The following is a 20,579-nucleotide window of genomic DNA, read 5'->3' on the forward strand; positions in this document are numbered from 1 at the left end:
GAATCAGTTATTTACTCTTTCAGATAACAGAAGAATATTGGGGGGGGAACGGGACTCCATGAAGTTAGCAAATAGCACATTTAAAACAAAATTGGATAAAATTATTTTTTCACTCAATGCACATTAAGCTCTAGAATTAATTGCCAGAGGATGTGGATAGGACAGTTGGTGTAGCTGGGAATAGAAAAGGTTTAGATAAGTCCCTGGAGGAGAAGTCCATAAACTGCTATTAATCAAGTTGACTTAGGGAATAGCCCCTGCTATTACTGGCATTATTTTTATTTTATTTAAAAGTGTTTATATACCACTTATACAATGGAGTTATATCAAAGTGGTTTACAAAAATACACTCATAATAAAAACATAAAATCACATATACAAAATAAAAAATAAATGAGGTCATTAGAAAGAAATGAAAAGAAAGGATAGCATGCCTCAAGAAGATTAGAAAAAGATCCCATTAGTAGCATGAGTTCTGTTTCAATACTTGCCAGTTACTTGTAATCTGGATTGGACACTGTTGGAAATAGGATGCTGGGCTTGATGGACCCTCAGTCTGACCCAATATGGCAACTTCTGATATAAGAACATAAGGTGTCCGGTCATCTGTATTATCTACACTCAGAGACAGTGTTTGGGTAGGGAGAGATGGGCAGTTGCCTATGGCACATGAACTTATGGGCACCCTGGATACTGCCAGCATCACCCATCTTGCAGCAGTGGGGCCATGATGGATACCATCTCACCGTGGCCAAAGACAGGCCAGGGGGCGGTGGGACAGTTTTCACCCAGGGTGCCATTTGCCCTAGATCCGGCTCTGTCTATACTCGATTATTATAATGCTATTGGGCTATCAGTTAAGAGCCAAGCAAATGTTACTCAATGCAGCAGTCAGATTGATTTTGGGTTATCCTCTTAGAACATATATCCCTTCTGTTACAAAATCTATACTGTCTCTCTATGGAGAAGCGGTTAAAGTTTAAAATCTTGATATTAGAATTTCATTTGTTATATGATGAGAGACTAATTTATTTAAAATCTTTTGTCTGTACATTACGGTCTGCAAGCTCACAGTTATTAACAGTCCCTAGTATTAGATCTGAACAATTAAAAGACAAACTATAATCGTACTTTTTCTAGGATAGCTCCAGCCCTGTGGATTAATCTTCCTCTGCCTCTATGTCAGGTACAGAATTATAAAGCTTTTTCGGAAAATGCTAAAAGTTTACTTATTTGGAGAAGCTTTTGGTGTCTTGAGCAGATGAGTTACTTATATTTTATTTTTATTATGCTCCTTCAGAAAACACTGAAAATATACTTATTCTGAGAAGCTTTTAATGTACTGAGCAGATGTTTCGGTTTTATATTTTGTTTTATCAATGTATATGCTATTTGTATTGTTTTTATTTCTTTGATGTGTGTTATTTGTTTGCGCTGTATAGTTTTATTATTGTGTGTTATTTGTTTGCAGGTTTTAAATTACTTATGATATTTTGTAATCTGCCTAAAACAGATGATGCTCTGGGAATTAGGTGGAATATAAATTGCTGTAATAAATACAATTCTGAAATTAGCCATAACATATGATGACATTCACTAAAAGACTCTTATGCATGCCCTTTAAAGCAGGCCAAGTAACTTACACCTGTGCAATATAAGCATACTGAAAATCCAGTCATGTTATTTTACCATTAGTCAATAAAGGCACCCACCAATTTTGTGCCAGGAGTCACCATTTAAAGGCCCAGACATCTATTCCCAAGTGATATCCAATCTGTACAGGACTTTTACGAGTGACATATACAATTTTTATAACAACTAATGACTTAGGGTGCAAGCATTTGGATTTGGGTTTTTGAACTTTATTGAACTTATAGCTGACATTGGACATGCTAATGATAAACTTCTATGATTTATAACTTCAGTGTTTTTTTCCTCATGTAGCACATATTCTCATACCTCAGTTTTTATTTATATTACCTTCCAATTCATGATTGATTGCTGTTTTTGTTATTGTTCAGTCCAACAAACGTTTTGGCGATTTCATTCATAGTTTCTCAATAAAATGTTCAAATGTTGTGGCCACTAACCTTCATACATTTTTGTGCAAATACTACTAGCACTAAACAGGGCCCTGTAGCTGTGTTAGGGGTGGGAGACTGGAAGTCTGAGGTCCACTCATGAATCTGTAGCCAGCTGACAGAAAGCAAGCCCCTGCCTGACAGTGCTGTTCTAACAAGCCTTAGGACCATGGGCCTCCACATCTTCAAAAGTGTTAAGACTTGATTACTTTATATATATTCTGCCTGACTACAAAATGAATAAAGCCAAGCACACAATGACTCTGCACACCACCAGTTAATGTTAGTTTTGTTTGGAAAGATTATGTTTGTCACAAACATTTCTATTTAGATGGCATATGTAGCTATCCTAACTCTCAGAGTTTGGTCAATATTTTTTACTTTTATGAGCCAACAAGATTCTGAGCAACATTTTAATGAAAGATGTGTGATATTTATGTGCAAAAGGCTCAGCAGAAAGTCAGGGGTTATGAGGATTTATTAAACAGATCAAGTACTATTTTATAGGGCAATGTTTAAAAGAGCTCTGCACCCAATCATGTCAACTTTGATTTACTAGAGAAAAACAAACAGGAACCTGACCCTTAGTTACGTGTAATATAGGAGAAGATAAGCCAGAACTTCATGACACAGAAATATGTACTGATTTTAAACACAGCATTATTTCAGCATGCAAACACATAGAAACTTAAAATAAAATCATGAGTCTAACAGAATGAAGTCCTTTTAATTCAAAAATTATTATGCAGCTGTGGCTATCCCTGACATTTAAATAGATGGGATTTTGCTCTGATCCTGTGAGCCCCTTTTCTGTGTCTTAATTTAACACGCTGACAAGAGCAATGTCAGAGGAGAAGAGCAGAGAGATGCAGTCACACTTCATATGGATGAGGATTTGGCCTGACCGGCTGGGGAGACTGCATTCAGAGCCAACTAATTATGAGAACAGCACCTACAGAGTTTTAAAGATTTTGGAATGCAAAGTGTTAGTGGTTGTATTGGTCCTGGATAAAAAAAATACATGGATTCTTTGTAGGCTCCAATGCTCCATCAGAAAAGTCCTTTGTGGCCTTGAAAGCTCACTTAGTAGTGTGGATCTTAGATCAAATGATCAGCAGCCATTTTAAGCACCTATAAGTTCTGATGACTTGCTAGTCCCCTCACTTCATTTTAACTCTACTGTCTATCTGGATGCCAAAGTTCTTCCTCCTCCTGAATTCAAATGTCTCTAAAACCCACCCTTCCAATGTATGTTTTTATTACTTTCTGCCTTTGGTGCATGACTTACATCTTTACAGTTCATCACAATTGTTGGTTCAACAGCCGGTCTAGTGGCTGAGCAGCAAGTATCCACACTACAATGCAGGGAACCCAAGTTCAATTTGTGAGTTAGCCAGGGATGCTGTGGAGACGGTATTTACAATACCTGGAGGGAGAGAGTCCCAGTTATTGCTCAATAGTGACATCTAGTGACCAGACTTAGGTCTTGGAGCGAGATGCAATATGTGGCCCTAGGTTGAGGACTGTCACTGCATTGGCTGGGCTGAGCGGGTAGGGAGAAATAAAATCAGGAATAAAAAAAACCCCCACAGCTAGCTTCAAATGAAAGCTCATGAAACTATAGCCCAACAAAAGCCAAGTCCAACTAAGATGGAAGCCCAAAGGAGCAGGAGGAAACAATGCCAGGTTCAAAATACAAACAAAAGACTCCTCTTTCTCCCAAACACTTCAGTAGCTTTTGGATTTCCACTGATTTATGTAATGCTCGTTTTAGTATCAAATGCAAAAACAGCTATGTTACCTTTCACCTTCCCTCTGCAAATCAGCAATAAGCATAAAATGTAAGAGTGAAGACAGCTTTTTTTGCATTACCTCTGGGGCTTCGCCATTGGAAACCCCACAGCTGACCCCCACTCATATGCACACACATACAGACATTTATACCTTGGTTAGAAGTCTCCTGTTGGAACTCAGACTCTTCCTCTGGGGGATTCTGCAGAAAGTAAATCTGCTCTGGAATCATGCTGGCAACTCTCTCTTTCAAGGATTCGTGACTGTTCATAGCAGGACTGACACTCCACTTAACCTTTTCTCTCCTTTCATGTGCCATTATTTTTTTGGTCCGTGCTTTGATATTTTCCCAACATTTCTTTAGCTGCTTGAAATCTCTTAGCGACACACTAGGCTGTGAATTATATTCATAGGCCAGCGCCTGCCATGTGCGCTGTTTCAGAGCAATGGTTCTCGCATCACTTTTTTTACATTCAAGAACATACTTGTACTTCTCAACTAATGCAAGCAGCACACTTTTCTCTAGTTCTGAGAAGTATTTGGCAGGCTTGAGTATTTCGTTGTTTTGCATTTTCCACTAGGTTTCTCCAGCAAGACAAAATTCCTGTAAAAGAAACGTGTGCATCTTAAAGTTCAAGCTTTTTCAAATCTGTGGCTCAGTTCATACAGTGGAAGACAGTTTCCCTCAATGTAGAGGTGTTTACTGTGTAAATCTAAGCTTCATATTGCAACAGCCATAAGCAACAAGTTCAGTTAGCCCATGCAATGTCCAGATTTTTAAATGGGGGGTCAGGAGGTAGTGAATAATAAGAGACAAAAAAAAAATACAACAGAGAGATGGAAGAGAAAATAAGAGAAAGAACAATAATAGCAGCTATGAAAGAAAAAAAAAAAAAAAAGGCTCCATTCCCCCATGGTGTCTCAAAATATGTCCACTTAGTCCTGTACAGAAATCAGCTCTAGCATCTGTGATCCTTGCCCTTCCCCAGGATCATGTAGTCCTGGTGTTGTAGACCTATTCAACTTTAAGTTGTACAGTACACATCACTTGGGTTCCACATTCATATTAAAAATTCAGTGCCAGGCTCTGTTTTAATATTATGACGACTCTCGAAAACAAGCTCGTCTGCGATTACATCAATCAGGTTTACATAATTTTTTCCCTCTTTTAAAAATATTTCCTGTTTACAGAACATATGCACCAGCAAAAAAAGGGTCCAATGTATAAAAAGACACAAAATAGAAGAAAATCCCTTAACAAAATGGATCCAAAGTTTACTGAGCTACGATGACAAGTTTTCTAGCAGTCCAGTGCCACTCTGTTTCCCAAATTCATCACAAATGCTTACTTCATGGAGAATGGGCTTACCTACACACCTTTATTAAAGTAGAACTACTGTGTTATTGTTAAGAGAAATGAAGGTGTGCTTTGGTCTGGAGAAGCTGGCATACTAAGAAAGTAGACAAAAACAAAAAGATTCATGAAATATGGGTTTCTTTTTTCCTTTACAGTGGGTAATGCAACAGGCATACATTTCTAGCCATATTAAAAAGTCATAAAGATGGAGGTAATAGATGTCCTATAACCATTATTGTCCAAGGTGAAATCTCTAACTACATTTATTAAGCTGAGTGTTAAAAGAAATGTGGGAGCATCTTTGACTATTCTAGAGTCTAGTCTGGTGCTACAAAACACTCTATACCCTTAATGATGAAAACCATGGTATCTCTCTCTTGGTGCTCTACCGGCCCTGACTGCTAGGGAGTGCTCCATGATCTAGAATATGCATACTGCATTTTTATTCTGAATTGCTCAATTTAAAATAATGTACATCTAAATGTGTTATATATTTTGCTGTTACCTAAGGGGAGCATTTTTTTCAATCCAAGGGGCTAAAAATCAAATTAATATAAGAATAAATACTACACTCCTGTGTGTGACCAGAAACAAAACCATGGGGCAGTAGGACAGATAAGTAGAAAGAGTATGCTGGCCTCTATAATGTGTACACTTTAATGGAGCAAAGCCACAAGGAAATACAACAGTGCAGGCAGAAACAGGACTCCAATAGCTGGAGACATAGGAAGGTGGAAAGTGGCAGGCTGGGGAGGTAGGGGACACAATTCTCAGTTGAATTGTCCAATGAAGTGCAGCTAGTATATTTATCAAATTATAGTACCATTGATTTTATTTTTGTTTCAGGTAGCAGTAAAGCTGGGTGCTTTATCTGATATCTGATGAGTGGAGGAATCTTTATATTAGCTGGAGTAAACTCAGTGTAAGAGCTAAAAGATGTAAAGCTATCTATCCATTCTCTGATGGTTTTATCTGATTTGATTTATATTCCGCCTTTCAGCACTTCAAAGTGGATTACATTCCGGTACTGTAGGTAAATGTATTCCTCATGTGAGGGTAAAGATCAATAGCACTATTTGCTGTTATTTTTTTAAATAAACGAATAAGAAAAGTACCAACAAAATGCTTGCCTTGATCACAATGAAAAGTAGGAGAGGAGATTACTCAATGATTAGAGCAGTGGAATATGAACATTCCTCAAACAGGCTTTTCAACATTTATCTGCTACGACTATGTACCCTACTAGAAAATCTAGGAATCAATTTCTTTATGCAGATGACAAATTCTACATCCCCTTCAACAAAACACTTGAAAAAACATCAATGCTGTCAACATACAGAAGGCATTACAAAATAAACTCTCTCAATTGAAACTAGAACTAAATCCAAAAAAACCTGAAATTGTGCGACTACAGAGAAATTCAATGATAATCAAACCATCATCCCTAGACCTAGGAATCTTTAACATTACTCCCTCAGATCAAGTACGGAAACTAGGAATACAGCTTGATGAGAACTTAAATGACAAAGCATATAAGCAAATTAATTAGAACAGGATATTCCAAGTTAAGAATACTATATCGGCTGAAACCATTACTAACAACCCAAGACTGCCACACTGTACAAACATTCTCAGACTATTGCAACTCGCTATTAGGCCTACCCTCAGGACTATTAAAACCACTTCAATTATTACAAAATGCCTCTGCCAGACTCTTACTAGGGACAAGGAAAATTGACCATATCACTCCCTTGCTGATAGCCCTGCACTGGCTTCCTCTACAATACAGAATTTGTTATAAACTCTAATCTTTAATGTCATCAACAACATTAATTCATGCTTAACTGAAGTGACACTTCAACCATACACACCACCACCAAGATCACAAAAAAAGGACTTCTAAAGGTGCCTACAACATGGAAAACACACCTAACACAAATAAGAGACCAAATGTTTTCAATAGCGGGTCCCAAGTTCTGGAACTCTCTTCCAGAATCTTTACGTCTGATAACAGAAAGAAAGTTTTAAACATGAACTGATAATGCTGATAATCACACTGCCGCTAACAGAAATGATAGCATAAAGAACAATATGCGCTGGACGTATTGTGAAATGATAGAATCAGAATTTGTATTTACAATCATGTTGACATAGAAAATGTATGAATATGCACTAGATTCTAGTGCATATTCATACATAGTGACTAGAATATGTATTTGCTACAATGCTGAATGAATGTTGAACCAGAACGTGAATGTCGAGCAAGAATATGAATACAGATTTTATAAACCGTTGTGATCTTTCTTTTGGAACAATGGTATATAAAACACCTAAATAAAACACTGAAATAATTGGCCACACCTAAACAAATAAAAAGCTCTCACCTAAATCTTAAACTCACACGATACTAAAACAGAAACAAATAGGGGTAGATTTTAAGAGGCGCGCGAACAGCCTACTTTTGCTTGCGCATCAGACTCAAGCAAAAGTACGCTGGATTTTAGTAGATACGCGCGGAGCCGCGCGTATCCACTAAAATCCTGGATCGGCGCGCGCAAGGCTATCGATTTTGTATAGCCTGCGCGCGCCGAGCCGCGCTGCCTCCCCCCGTTCCCTCCAAGGCCGCTCCGAAATCGGAGCAGCCTCGGAGGGAACTTTCCTTTGCCCTCCCCTCACCTTACCCTCCCTTCCCCTACCTAACCCACCCGCCCGGCCCTGTCTACACCCCCCCCTTACCGTTGTCGGGGGATTTACGCCTCCCGGAGGGAGACGTAAATCCCCGCGCGCCAGCGGGCCTGCTGCGCGCCGGGCCGCGACCTGGGGGCGGGTACGGAGGGCGCGGCCACGCCCCCGGGCCGTAGCCACGCCCCGTACCCGCCCCCAAAACGCGGCCGACACGCCCCCGAAACGCCGCGTCGACCGGGCCCGCCCCCCGACACGCCCCCCTCCGAGAACCCCGGGACTTACGCGAGTCCCGGGGCTCTGCGCGCGCCGGGAGGCCTATGTAAAATAGGCTTCCCGGCGCGCAGGGCCCTGCTCGCGTAAATCCGCCCGGTTTTGGGCGGATTTACGCGAGCAGGGCTCTGAAAATCCGCCCCATAGCTTGTATAGCTCTAAATTATTTAGAATGGAAAGCTTACAAATATTTTACACACATAATCAATGCATTACTACAATAAAATGGATATTTATTATTTCATAACCAAGCAGAGAGTCAATTCATACATAACACCCCCACTCTGCATCAAGAGCACAATTGGAACAAAATAGGAGGTAAGGATGAGGCACTGTGGATTAATCTGGAAAGAGGGAATGGAACATCTATTTATATTGGTGTAATACACAGACCTCCATCACAGACAGAGGAGATGGACAGCGATTTAATGGAGGATATTCACGGGATTGCTGTAAAAGGGAAGGTTCTTCTGCTAGGGAATTTTAATCTTCCAGATGTTGACTGGGACATCCCAACTGCAGTATCTTCTAGAAGCAGGAAGATCCTGGATTCTCTGCAAGGAAAACTATTCTGTCAGCTAGTAACAGAACCCACAGAGGAGGGGGCAATACTGAAACTGTTGCTTACCAATAGGGACAATATTTCTGATGTTGTAGTGGATGATCATCTGGGAACCAATGAACTCCAGATAGTGTGATTCAATATTAAGACTTTCTAAGGCAAGGGTCCTAGACTTCAGGAAAATTAACTCTCTCAAAACAGGGGAGTACCACAAGGAGTCATTAATTGGTTAGTCAATTACTATTAGTGGCTGTATCTACTATTGCCATCTTCTGGAAATCCAGTCCTCTGTTGATTATTGGCAGAAACAGGTAGCTGATACAGAAAAGTTACGTTATGATTTTAAAAATGCAAACTTTAAATACCAACAAATTTGGGGTCCATACATGGAATTCTACGCGCAACCTTATGCTGCTAGTGTAAAGTTTGTTTACTTTAGCTTTGCCATACTTTCATTTCTGCATGTATCTGTAGCTATATATGACTGTCTCTGTTATTTTCAAATAGCTGTGAGCCATATATTAGGACTGCACTAAGATTTTATGTATGCTGAAAAAGGTTATTAAATAAAGAGTTTAAAAAAATTAAGAAGGCCTTACTGAAATTTACTATCTAGTGCTCTCCTGTGATCCAATCTCTGGTCATCTAGTCAAAGAAATTGATCAGATACACCTGACAAGACCTAACTCTGGTAAAACCACGCTGCCTCAGATCTTGTAATATATTGTAGTCCAGGAACTGCAATATCCTCTGTTTCAGCAGTGATTTCATTTATTTATGCACTGTAGAGTTCAAACTAACCAGCCTGTGATTTCCAGCTGCCTCCTTACTTCCACTTTTGGGTTTTTTTATTTATTTATTGAGCCAACAACAAAATGGACAATCAAAGTAGTATCATAAAACAAGTACTGAAAACAAAAATAATATACCACATTTTGCACTATTTTCCAATAATATTAATCCCCTGGACACACATACATTTTCACATAAACTGATAACACAGTAGAATTTAAAAAGTACATAAGATTAGAATACAGATACTGTTAACTATCTCAGCTAAGTGCAGTCTGAACCACTTCCCAATAACAAAAGTAATGATAGTGAAATGCAACCCCCATTACAAAGTTCTTTTTTTCTTAATTCCAACACAGCAAGATTATCTCCAGCTTCCACTGCTAAAAAGTAGGTAAATCACCTCCTTTCCAATTTAACAGAACAACTTTTTTTGCCAATAACAAAAACATACAAATTTCTTCTCCCCAGAAGGGAGTACATAAGAGTGTGAAAAAAAGATGTAAAGAGATTAACAAAGAAAACCATTCTACATTACATTTTCAATATGCTTTCCAGAAAAGCAAAAATTTGCTGCCAATAAGATTACAATGTGTAACAATTAGTAAACATGTGACAAAAATTCCCCACTGAAACATTACACTTACGATAGAGATCAGTCCCAAAACATTTTAGTCCCCCTTTCTCTCTTTGTGATATACAGGCAGTGAATAATCTAAAAATGTATTTCTCTCATGAATGCTAAGGTACGATAAACACCAATAAACGCTTTAATAATATGGGACAGATCCAAAGGACACCTCAGATCTTAACTCCAAATAGAAGCTAATTTGATTAGATGTGAAGTTTCCAAATTATCATATAGCGACAAATGCCCTACAGGAAGTCTATTGTGTTTGGACATTATATCTCGCAAAGATTCCTCTGTGTTTGCAAAAATTAAAGGAGTAAAATCTACCTTACATAAAGACAATAATGACACACTTGTAGAAAAATGTAAAGCTGTGAGCTGGTAAATCCCACTCTTCTCTTAGGTTTTGAAAAAAAAATAATTATGATCAGGATCCACCAAATGACCCAAAGAGGAAAAGTCCTTGCATGTCCCATCTTGAAAATATAGTATTTCCCAACCCTGCAGGAAAATCCACATTGCCCACCATATTTTAAAAAGGGGAAACAAGATTACTGCGGTCGAGATGCAGTCTCTACTACTTCCAAGCCCTGTGTATATCCACCAGCCAAAAACAAGGCAGAAGAGAAAAAAAAACAAAAAACCAGACCATTTAGATCTTGACCAGTACAAGACATTGGTAAATCTGTAAGGAGAGAGACAATTTTCCAATAACTTCTATATCATATTTCTGACCACTAGAGACCTAATCCTGAATAAATCTAATCAAAGCCATAGATCGGGTAATTTCAGGCTTCCCAAATTTTTCTTTAATACCAAAATATCTTAATGTAGATTTGCTGGTTTGGATTTCCACAGGAAAAAAAAGAGAACATCAAAAAAGTTTTACATCCTGGTCCTTAACCTATAGGGAATCATTTGCATCAGATACAAAATCTTTGGGAGAATCACCATTTTAACTAATGCCTAAAAGGGTCAATGGAAGCAATTTTGTTTATCCAATAAAGACTGAATCATTTCTACCGGTTATCTATCCAATAAAGACTGAATCATTTCTACCGGTTATCTATCCAATAAAGACTGAATCATTTCTACCGGTTATCTATCCAATAAAGACTGAATCGTCTCTACCAGTTATCCATCAGCTACTCCAGTATTTCCCATTATCATGGCATTCCCCTAAGTTTATTTTGAGGTTTCATCCTATATAGCCCTAAGTTTATATTATCTCAGTATATTTCTATTGTACCAAATGTTCTTTGTTGCCTTTTTGTTCATTATACCTCATGTTCTTTGTATCCGCCTCACGGCAATTGTTCAGTTTATATGTAAACCGGTGCGATATGTATCCTATACAGGAACATCGGTATATAAAAATTAAAAATAAATAAATATGATATAATATTTAAATTACATAATGCGGTAAGTGAATGGGCTAAGACAATTCCCAGATAACACATATTAGTAGTCAGTGCCATTTGAAGAAAACAATTCCCTCCCATTTATCTTTAAATGATATATCCAAAGGAAAGGCCTCAGATTTTAAACAAGAAAACCTCCCAAAGTCTAAAACCACCTGCAGTATAGAAGGGACATAGTTACGAGGATTCCCCACAAACAAAAGCATATCATTAACAAATAATTTTATTTGCTTCAAGTTCTCATTACCCACTGTAATTCCCTGAAAATTATCCAATGATCTTAATTTAATAGCAAGTGGTTCCAAAAAATGAACAAAAAGTAAAGGGGAAATGGGACAACCTTGACATGTTCTCTGTTTCAAAACAAATTGCTGAGATAATACACCATTGGGCCATATTTGAGCTATCATCTTATTATCTAGAAATTGTATCCACTGAGTGAAGAACTCTCCAAAATTATATTTCTCTAAGACACAATGCAGAAGGTCTGTATAAAAGGCTTTTTTGGCATCTAATCCAATCAGAAGGCTCTCAGAACTCCCTCTAACAGCAGACTGAATAGCCAATAGGGCCTTTAAAATATTAGAATTAGAAAGTCTGCTCCTCACAAATTCCATTTGGTCAGGATTCACAAGAGAAGAGATCATAATGTTAAGCAAAGCTGCCAATACTACCGCTAATATTTTATGTCTTGATTTAAAAGTGAAATCGAGCAAAAAGACTGAGTAGTTTAAATCTTTGCCCGGCTTAAGGAGTAAATTACTATAGCAAGATTCTGATCTCTAGCAAAAGAATAAATTCAGGTCCAAATCCATCAGGTCCTGGGGATTAGGCCAATAATTTTCTGAATCTCCAATTATATAGGAGTCTCCAGAAAGAAAGATTTTACATTCTTCACTCAACTGAGTTAGATTTAAATTTGAAAAAAAACAAACTCCCAACAAGTTTCAGCAGAAAAATGATCAGCAGAATAAAATTTCACATGAACATCTTCAAAAGCTTGTGCAATAGTAGAGGTATTATGTATTACCATGATAAGTAATGTGTTAGAAGAGTTCTTGAAGCTGCATTTTTCACCATCCTAGCAAGCAATTTGCCACTTTTGTCCCCCCATTGATACAATTTATAACAATAATACATTTTTTTGAGCTTGAATGCTCAAAAGTGTATTTAATTCCGTCCACACTGATGTAATTTGTTTTTTAGTGTCATCAGACAAGATAATTATATGAGTGTGCCGGAAACTAGCCAACTGGAATAAAAAAAGATTGTATTCTCTCATTCCTTTGTTTATGCTTATGAGTTTGGTAAGAGATTATATGGTCACATAACAGTTTTTACAACATTCCAAAAAATTACAGGACACACATCTGTCAAGTTTACCATTTCATACTCCTCCCATTTGTTATCCAAAAAAGTTACAAATTCCTTATCTTCATACAACAATAGTAATATATGCCAAGAAAAGACTGTATCATCACCATCAAATGATCTGAAAAAGGAAGCTCAATGATATCTGCATCTATCAACTCTGTGAAGAAAGATTCTGGCATCAAAATATAATCTATATGCAAATACACATTATGAACAGAAGAGAAAAATGTTAATTTGTTTTCTTCCAAATGTTGATATGCCAAGCGTCCAGAAGATACAGCTCAGAACAAAAAACCCAATCCCCAAGTTTGCTTGATTTTTCTTAGGGGTCTTAGAAGGTCGATTATCCACAATGGGATTGTCTATAATATGTAAATCATCCCCCTCCAAAAAAACCCCAAATTTGTGTACCCTTCCCATGATGAAATCTTAGAACATAAGAACATACGAGGCCTCATTTACTAAGCATTTTCCCATAGAAAAATCATGGGGCCTCATTTACTAAGCATTTTTCCCATAGACACAGAATGAGAGAAAAGCCCTAAGTTAGAGAGAAAAAAAACAAAACCCAACTCTGAATACTGATTAGGTGCATTAAAATTGACCGATAAGACCTTGATACCAAAAAGAGAACCCAAAATGATCACAAAACTTCCTGGATAACCAAAAATTGACACTCCAAAACAAAAGGTGTTTTGTTATGTACCAAAATTGCGACCTCATGCTGTCTATCAGAAAAAAAAAACATTGACCCACCCATTCCCAACATAGTTTTTGATGTTCACTGTCGTTAAGGTTAGCTTTATTCTCACGAAATATTCAATATCCTTTTGTGTTTGATAAGAGAGTGAAGTCCATCAATATTGAAAGAGCACAAATTAATATTAGCCATTGCAGTGTTTTGGGTCGGCCTCAGTGTCTAGAAAAGCCAAGGAAGACGCCAAGACTTGGCTGTTCTGATCAGAAACAAAGGTTAATTTACAGGAGTTCAAAGAAACAGCAAAACAAACCAGTAGCTCACCTCGCTTTAAACATACTCCATACGTACATACATTTCGCTTTAAGCAGCTCCCTGGGGCCTTCCTAACCCTTCTGAGCCCTGATCCTTTATACTATTAGGAAGGGATCCTCCCGGGACCTAGAATCCTTTGCGGGTCTGTAGCTTTACAGCGTCCAGTATAGATGGCTCTAGCCTGTGTTTTAAGGTGATTTGAGAGAGTCTTTTGTATACTTCCTCACAGTCATCATTCAGAAATGAGAAAAATGACAAAACTAAATCAACCACGTAAACCAAGACAGGAATCCCCAGCCAAAATCCCTGCCTAAAAAAGAAAAATAGAGAAGCAATTGAATACTATCACCTTATAGAGAAAAACAACAAAACAGAAAATGCATACATGTGTTACAGATGTGGGCCCTTGGCCTGTGGCATGGTTGAAGCAGTCTAGCAGACAAACCTTTCAGGCCCACTCCAACAGCTGGTGGACTCGCTCTTAGTAAGACTTGAGCTGGTGCTTCTCCTATGCCAGCCCTGCAGGCTGAGCCCTTGGGTTCCAGAGGCTGGCAGGGCTCACACAAAAGTCCCAGGAGGAGTGGTAATGTGAAGTCAAGATTTGGGTGGCAGTCGGGACAGGCAGCAAGCAGGCAGTATCCAGGTACAGGCCAAGGTTGGGGCAGGCAGTGACTAATCAGTATCTGGGTCCAAGCAGAGGTCAGGGCAGGCAGCAATCCAGGCCGAGAGAGCATGACATTGGTGGCATTCAGGGAAAGTGTGGCCAGTCACAGGGCCATCCTGTGGCCAGCCAAACTTTACAGTATCCCCAATTCTAAGCCCCCTCCACAGGCCTCTTGGCTTAGGCTACTGGGGGAAACATCGTTGGAACTCCACAGTGATTCAAGGGGCTTGAATATTGGAAGTAGGTTCCCACATGTTTTCTTCAGCACCGAAGCCCTTTCATGAGATGAAGTAGTGGAGCCTGTTCCAGATTCTCCTGGACATCATACTCTGTATCTTCTTCTGATGTTACCTCCATTGGTTTAGGAGGGAGTCATTAGGGCCTCGACAAGATTAAAAACTTGAGGTGGAAGACATGGAACAATTGTGAACCTTGAGGGTAGGTAGCAGTTTTAGCTGACAGTTGTTGGCCTGATCTAGCAAATGATGGGAAATGGCCTGATGAAATTTGGTGAGAACTCAGTAGAGGAAGCTCTGAGCTGTAGGCTGTGGGTACACAACCATAACAAGTCCCCCGGCTTGACATGGGGGGCTGGCCAATGACTTTTGTCCGCTTGTCTTTTGTATCTTCCTGCGGCCATTGTAAGGAGTCAATGGGTCTTTTGCCATAGTTCCTTGAGGCTTGGGCTCATGAGGTCAGTTGTGGGGCATAGAACTGTTACTGGAATGGGCAGCAGCACCCGAGAATGTCTGCTAAACACAATCCTGAGGAGTACTCAACATGGTTGTTGTGGCAGAACTCTGTCCAGGGGAGAGATGCCCAGTCGTCCTGCCATTTATTGATGTAGACCGTCAGGAATCCCTTGAGGATCTTGTTGATTCTGTCCATCTGTCCATTACTTTGTGGGCAGTACATGGATGAAAGATCCAAAGAAAATCCAAATATTTTGCATAGGCTTCTCCAAAAGTGAGTTGTGCATCAGAGAGAATGTGCTCAGGTAACCCATGGAGACAGAAGATATATTAGAAAAAGATGAGCCAATTCTGGTGTGGAAGGAAGCCCAAGGAGTGGCGTGAAGTGAGCCATTTTGGAGAACTGGTCCACCACAACCCAGATGGAAGTACAGTCATTAGAGGTAAATCAATGGCAAAGTCCATGACTACGTGGACCCAGGGTTTCTCGGGGACTGGAAAGGGTTATAACAACTCCCAAGGGCAAGTGTGGAGGCTCTTATTAGTGGCACAATTGGGACAGGACTGTACATAGCACTGCACATCACGCCCTCCTTGTGGTCACCAGTAGTGGCAAAGAAGCAGTTCCATGGTCTTGACGACCCCAGGATGACCTGCCAGGTGGGAATCACTGGCCCATTTAAGTACTCTCTCCCACAGGCGTTTAGAAACTACCATCTTCCTGGGTGGGACAGGCACTGCCACGGTAATCACGATCCTTGCCAGGCCAATGATATGGCAAGGGGGTTCTGTAGCATCCTCTAACTCGAAGACCTGTGAAAGAGCATCAGCCCGCTGGTTCTTCTATGCCAGACGGTACCAAAGTTTGAAATCATAACAGTTGAAGAATAAAGACCACCAAGCCTGACATGGGTTTAAGCATTAAGCTGGTGGGAGATATTGTAAATTCTTATGATCCATGAAGATCATGATTGGATATCAGGCCCCCTCCAATAGGTGGCACCACTCCTCCAGATCCAGCTTTACTGCTAGGAGTTCTCCATTCCCAATGGTATAATTTTCCATGGGGGTGAACATCTTGGAGAAAAAGAAGCAAGGTATGAGGGTTCTCCTCATACCTTGCTGAACAAAGAGAGCCCCTATCCCAGTGGCAGCGGTATCTACCTCCATAAGAAAGGGTTTAGTCAGATCAGGGTGGTGGAGACAGGGGTCTTTGAAGAATGCTTGCTTGAAATAGAAGGCTTGGCCCACCTCTTTAGACTGTTTGGTGTTGGTGCCCTTCTTTGAAAGAGTGGTAATAGAAGCAGCCATGCCCGAACTGATGGTAATAACTGGCAAAGTCAAGAAATTGTTACAAGGCCTTGAGACTGACAAACTGGGAGCCAATTAATTTTCTCACTTTATATTTATTAAATTTTTAACAATTACAAATAATCCACTTTGCACAGAAACAAAAGACAAAATCAACAAAAAATAATAAGAAAAATTCTTATCACTTAAGGAAAACCAAATGGGCCAGTTTGAATGGCCTTCACCTTCTCTGGGTCCATATGCAGACCATGCTGGGAGACTTTCCTGTTTATAAGTACACTTTTTGAGTTTAGCATATAAGTGATGCTTTCAAAATCTCTGTAATACTTGTTTCACATGCTCACAATGCTGTGCCAGTGAGCATGAAAAGATGAAAACATCATCCAGATATACCACAGCATGAGAGTACAGGAGGTCCCTGAAGATCTCATTAAACATATGTTGGGAGATGGCAGGGGCACTGAAAAGGCCAAATGGCATGACCAGATATTCATAATGGCCATCCTGGGTGTTGAATGCCATTTTCCACTCATCACCCTCTTGTATCTATGAGCTTGTAGGCTCCTCTGAGATCTAACGGTGAAGATTCGTGCTCCTCACAGGTGATTGTAATAAGAGACAGTGGATATTGATTACTACCGGGGGAATTCTGTACACAAAAACTTAAAATTATGCAAAATTATGCAAACTTTATACTGGTAAAAATAACAATTTACATGACAATTTTTAAGTAATTACATTTTAATACAGAAAAAAAGTTATTACTTAAAGAATTTTCCAAGAAATTAACTGAAAGAGTGTCCCTGTCATTCGCTCTCCCTACTCCCCTGGCCACTTTTCCCTCTTCAGGCTCCAACTCCTCCACCTGCCAGTATCTCTCCCCTCATCTCTAGGCTCAACCCCCCTTCCACTATATCGCCGTTCCCAGAGTTTGATCCCGTTCTCAGTACTGCCCCTCACACAGTCTCCCTCTGTCCCTCCCTCTCTCACACACATGCTCCCTCTCTCTAGTGCACATACACACACCCTCTTACAGGGTTCCTCTCTTTTGCATACACACCCACAGAAGCTCCCTTTCTCTCTCACGCAAACACCCTCACACAAGCTACCTATGTCTCTCTCTCATGTACCCTTTCACACAGGTTCTCTCTCACACATATACAATCCCTTCACACAGGCTAGCATCCTCACATACACAGGATCCCAATCTCTCACACACACTCCTTCACAATCTCCTCATATAGGCTCCCTCCCTCTGGCATCCACACTCAAGCACACCCCTCCTGCTCTCTCACCCCTCCCCCTTCTCACACCCCCCTGCTCTCTCTCTCACACCCCTCCCCCTGTCACCCTCTCCCCCTCCCTTCCCCTCTCTCACACCCCCACAGACACATTCACTCTCACCGGGGCCTTCATCTTCACCGCAAATGGCACCTTCATCTTCGCCGTGAACGGCACGCGCTCCATTCGCGGCATGCAGGGGTCTCCTCTGCCATTTTCTGCACAGAATTTGGCAATTCTGTGCTCCACAGTAGCGCAGAATTCCCCCAGAACTAATCAATTCTTGTGGATTATGGCATTTAGGGTTCTATAATCAATACACAATCTGAAAGAGTGATCTTTCTTGACCACAAATAAGAATCCTGCCCCTGCAGGAAACAAGGAAAGGTGGGTGAAGCCCTGCTCCAGGTTTTCTTGAATGTAGGTGACATGGCTACAGTTTCGGGGGCTGAGAGTGGATAGCCCCTGCATTAGAGGGCATCTTACCCAGGAACAGGTCAATTGGACAAACAAGATATGTGAGGCAGCAGGGTTACCACTTGCTGTTTATTAAAATCATCAGCAAACACCATGTACTGAGGGAGAAGGCCTGGAAAGTGTGAGATCTGAGTCCAGGCTAAGATTACCAGTAGCATGACCCAAGTGAGATGCTGCTAGCAGGAAGAACCCCAGCAGGTTATTTGCAGGGCCTCCCAATCTATGGATGGATTATGGAGCATAAGCCAGAGCAATCTAAGAACGATGGCCTTGGATAAAATGTAGAAGGAAATTCTCGACTTATGTACGAGCCCCGTTTGGAGTGTGAAATGTAGGGTAGCCATGGACAGGCACCCACCATATACAGAGAATATAGTAATCACCTTGTCCAGGATCACTGTAGAGAGGTTATACTAGTAGACCAAGGCTTCATCTATAAAGTTCCCTCCAGCTCCTGAATCCAAGAAGGCCTCCATTTGCACCTCAGGATCCTGTGAGAGAAGGTGAACTGGTTCCATTACCTGAGGAAAGAGTAAAGGCTGGCCTAGGGTTGCCTCTCTGACCAACCCTAGGCTCAGAAGTTATCCCGCCTTTGCAGGACCACGGCTGGCAAAGTTCCCCTTCGCTACACAATAGAGACTGAGGTTAAGACACCTATGTCTCTTTCTCATCCTCACTGAGGAGGGACTTACTGAGTTGCATGGGCTCTTTTTGAGGAGAAGCATCAGATGTGGTAATCAGAGGTTGCTGGAACTTGGACATCAGCGGAAGTGCCGGTGGGACAGTTCCCTCTCTTAAGTTCACTCCTGGAAATTGAGGTTCATCAGTATGGCCAGGGCGATGAGGTCCTCTAATGTGGACGGCAAGTCCCAACCCGCTAACTCATCTTTTATATGCTCCGCCAGGCCCTGCCAAAAGATGATGGTGGTCAGGCTATCTTCGCCCTAACAAAGTTATGAGGCCAGGGTCAGAAACTGAATACCCTCAGTGAGACTGCCCTGCCTGATGCAGAGCAGTTCTGTAGCTGCAGAAGAGGCCTGCCGAAACTGGTGGAGGTGGTAGCTCAAGTTTCATTCCGTTTCCAGAGCAGGGATGCCCAGGCTAGGACAGGGCCATCCAACAGAGACAGTCACTTTAGTGCAATCCGAAGGAAAGCTGGCAGCCTGTAGTTCAAATGCATTCCATACTGGTTGATGAATCCTTGGCATCCCTTGGGGGTTGCCCTCATACCTGGGCAGCAGTGGGAGAAGCAGCATGGGTCCCAGTTTCCAAGAAGGAATGGCTGGGAGGAAGCGTCAGTGCAAATGCAGGAGCATGACCCTGCATAGACTCCATTTTGGGTCACGAGGCCTTGAAGAAATGTTGGTTATGTTGTTGAGTTGATCTTGCTATGGCTGGACCTGAAGGGCCAATCCTGAGATCACAGAGTTCAAGGCCTCAGCAAACTGTCATGGATGTGGACCCTTGTGCTGTGACGTGGTTGAATTAGCTTAGCAGTCGTACCTGCCAGGCCCACACTGACAGCTGGTGGATTCACTCTTACTGAGACTGGAGCTTCACCTATACCTCCCCAAAGGTTGAGCCCTTGGGTTCCAGGAGCCGGTAAAACAGGTGAAAGTCCTGTAAGGAGCAGTCAAGTGAAGCCAATATTCGGGCAACGGTCAGAGATGGCAGGGAGCAGACTATATCCAGGTACAAGCTGGGGTCAGGGTAGGTGGCAATCCAGAAGAGAAGGTAGTATCCATAGCAGAGGTCAGGACCAGGAATCAGGTCAAAACAGACAAGACAAGACACTGAGAACCAAGACAAAGGAGGGACCAGCAGGATGAGGCAGGGGAAGGCACAAGGAGGCAAGGCGGGAAACGGGGACTACTGGAAAGGAAAAGATAACAATGAGCAAGGCAAGCAAGGGAATCAGGAAAGGTAGACAAGATAAGGCAAGAAGATGAGACAAAGCAACACGCGAGGCAAGGCTGCAGGAGGACCTGTTGCTGAGGCAAAGTATGTAACACGGTTGGGGTTTAAATACTCCATTCACATGACATCTTCACTAGGCGACGGTGACCTGTTTCCTGCCATGGAGTCCTCAAGAATTGGTGCATCATGCACACATGTGCATGCGTCTAGGGGAGGGCCAAGAGGGAGGCAGCATGGTTGCGTGGCAGTCACGTCTGCAGC

At 41.1% G+C, this 20,579-nt stretch overlaps 1 protein-coding gene across 2 annotated transcripts in view; it reads right to left on the bottom strand.

Annotated features, from left to right (window-relative positions):
* The window catches only part of MSANTD3 (Myb/SANT DNA binding domain containing 3), a 149,223-nt gene that overhangs the window by 121,392 nt on the left and 7,252 nt on the right, over nt 1–20,579 (bottom strand). Inside the window, exons 2-3 of one of the 2 annotated variants that reach the window (XM_029589948.1) lie at nt 5,250–5,323; nt 4,026–4,476 (exon numbers count right to left, since the gene is read on the bottom strand). In XM_029589948.1, the coding sequence (XP_029445808.1) occupies nt 4,026–4,443 (418 nt within the window). In that variant the 5' untranslated portion in view covers nt 4,444–4,476; nt 5,250–5,323. The remainder of the gene's footprint in view (nt 1–4,025; nt 4,477–5,249; nt 5,324–20,579) is intronic. The other variant, XM_029589947.1, reaches the window with a different exon arrangement.

The sequence above is a fragment of the Rhinatrema bivittatum genome, chromosome 2 (assembly GCF_901001135.1).
Source record: "Rhinatrema bivittatum chromosome 2, aRhiBiv1.1, whole genome shotgun sequence".
NCBI lineage: Eukaryota > Metazoa > Chordata > Amphibia > Gymnophiona > Rhinatrematidae > Rhinatrema > Rhinatrema bivittatum.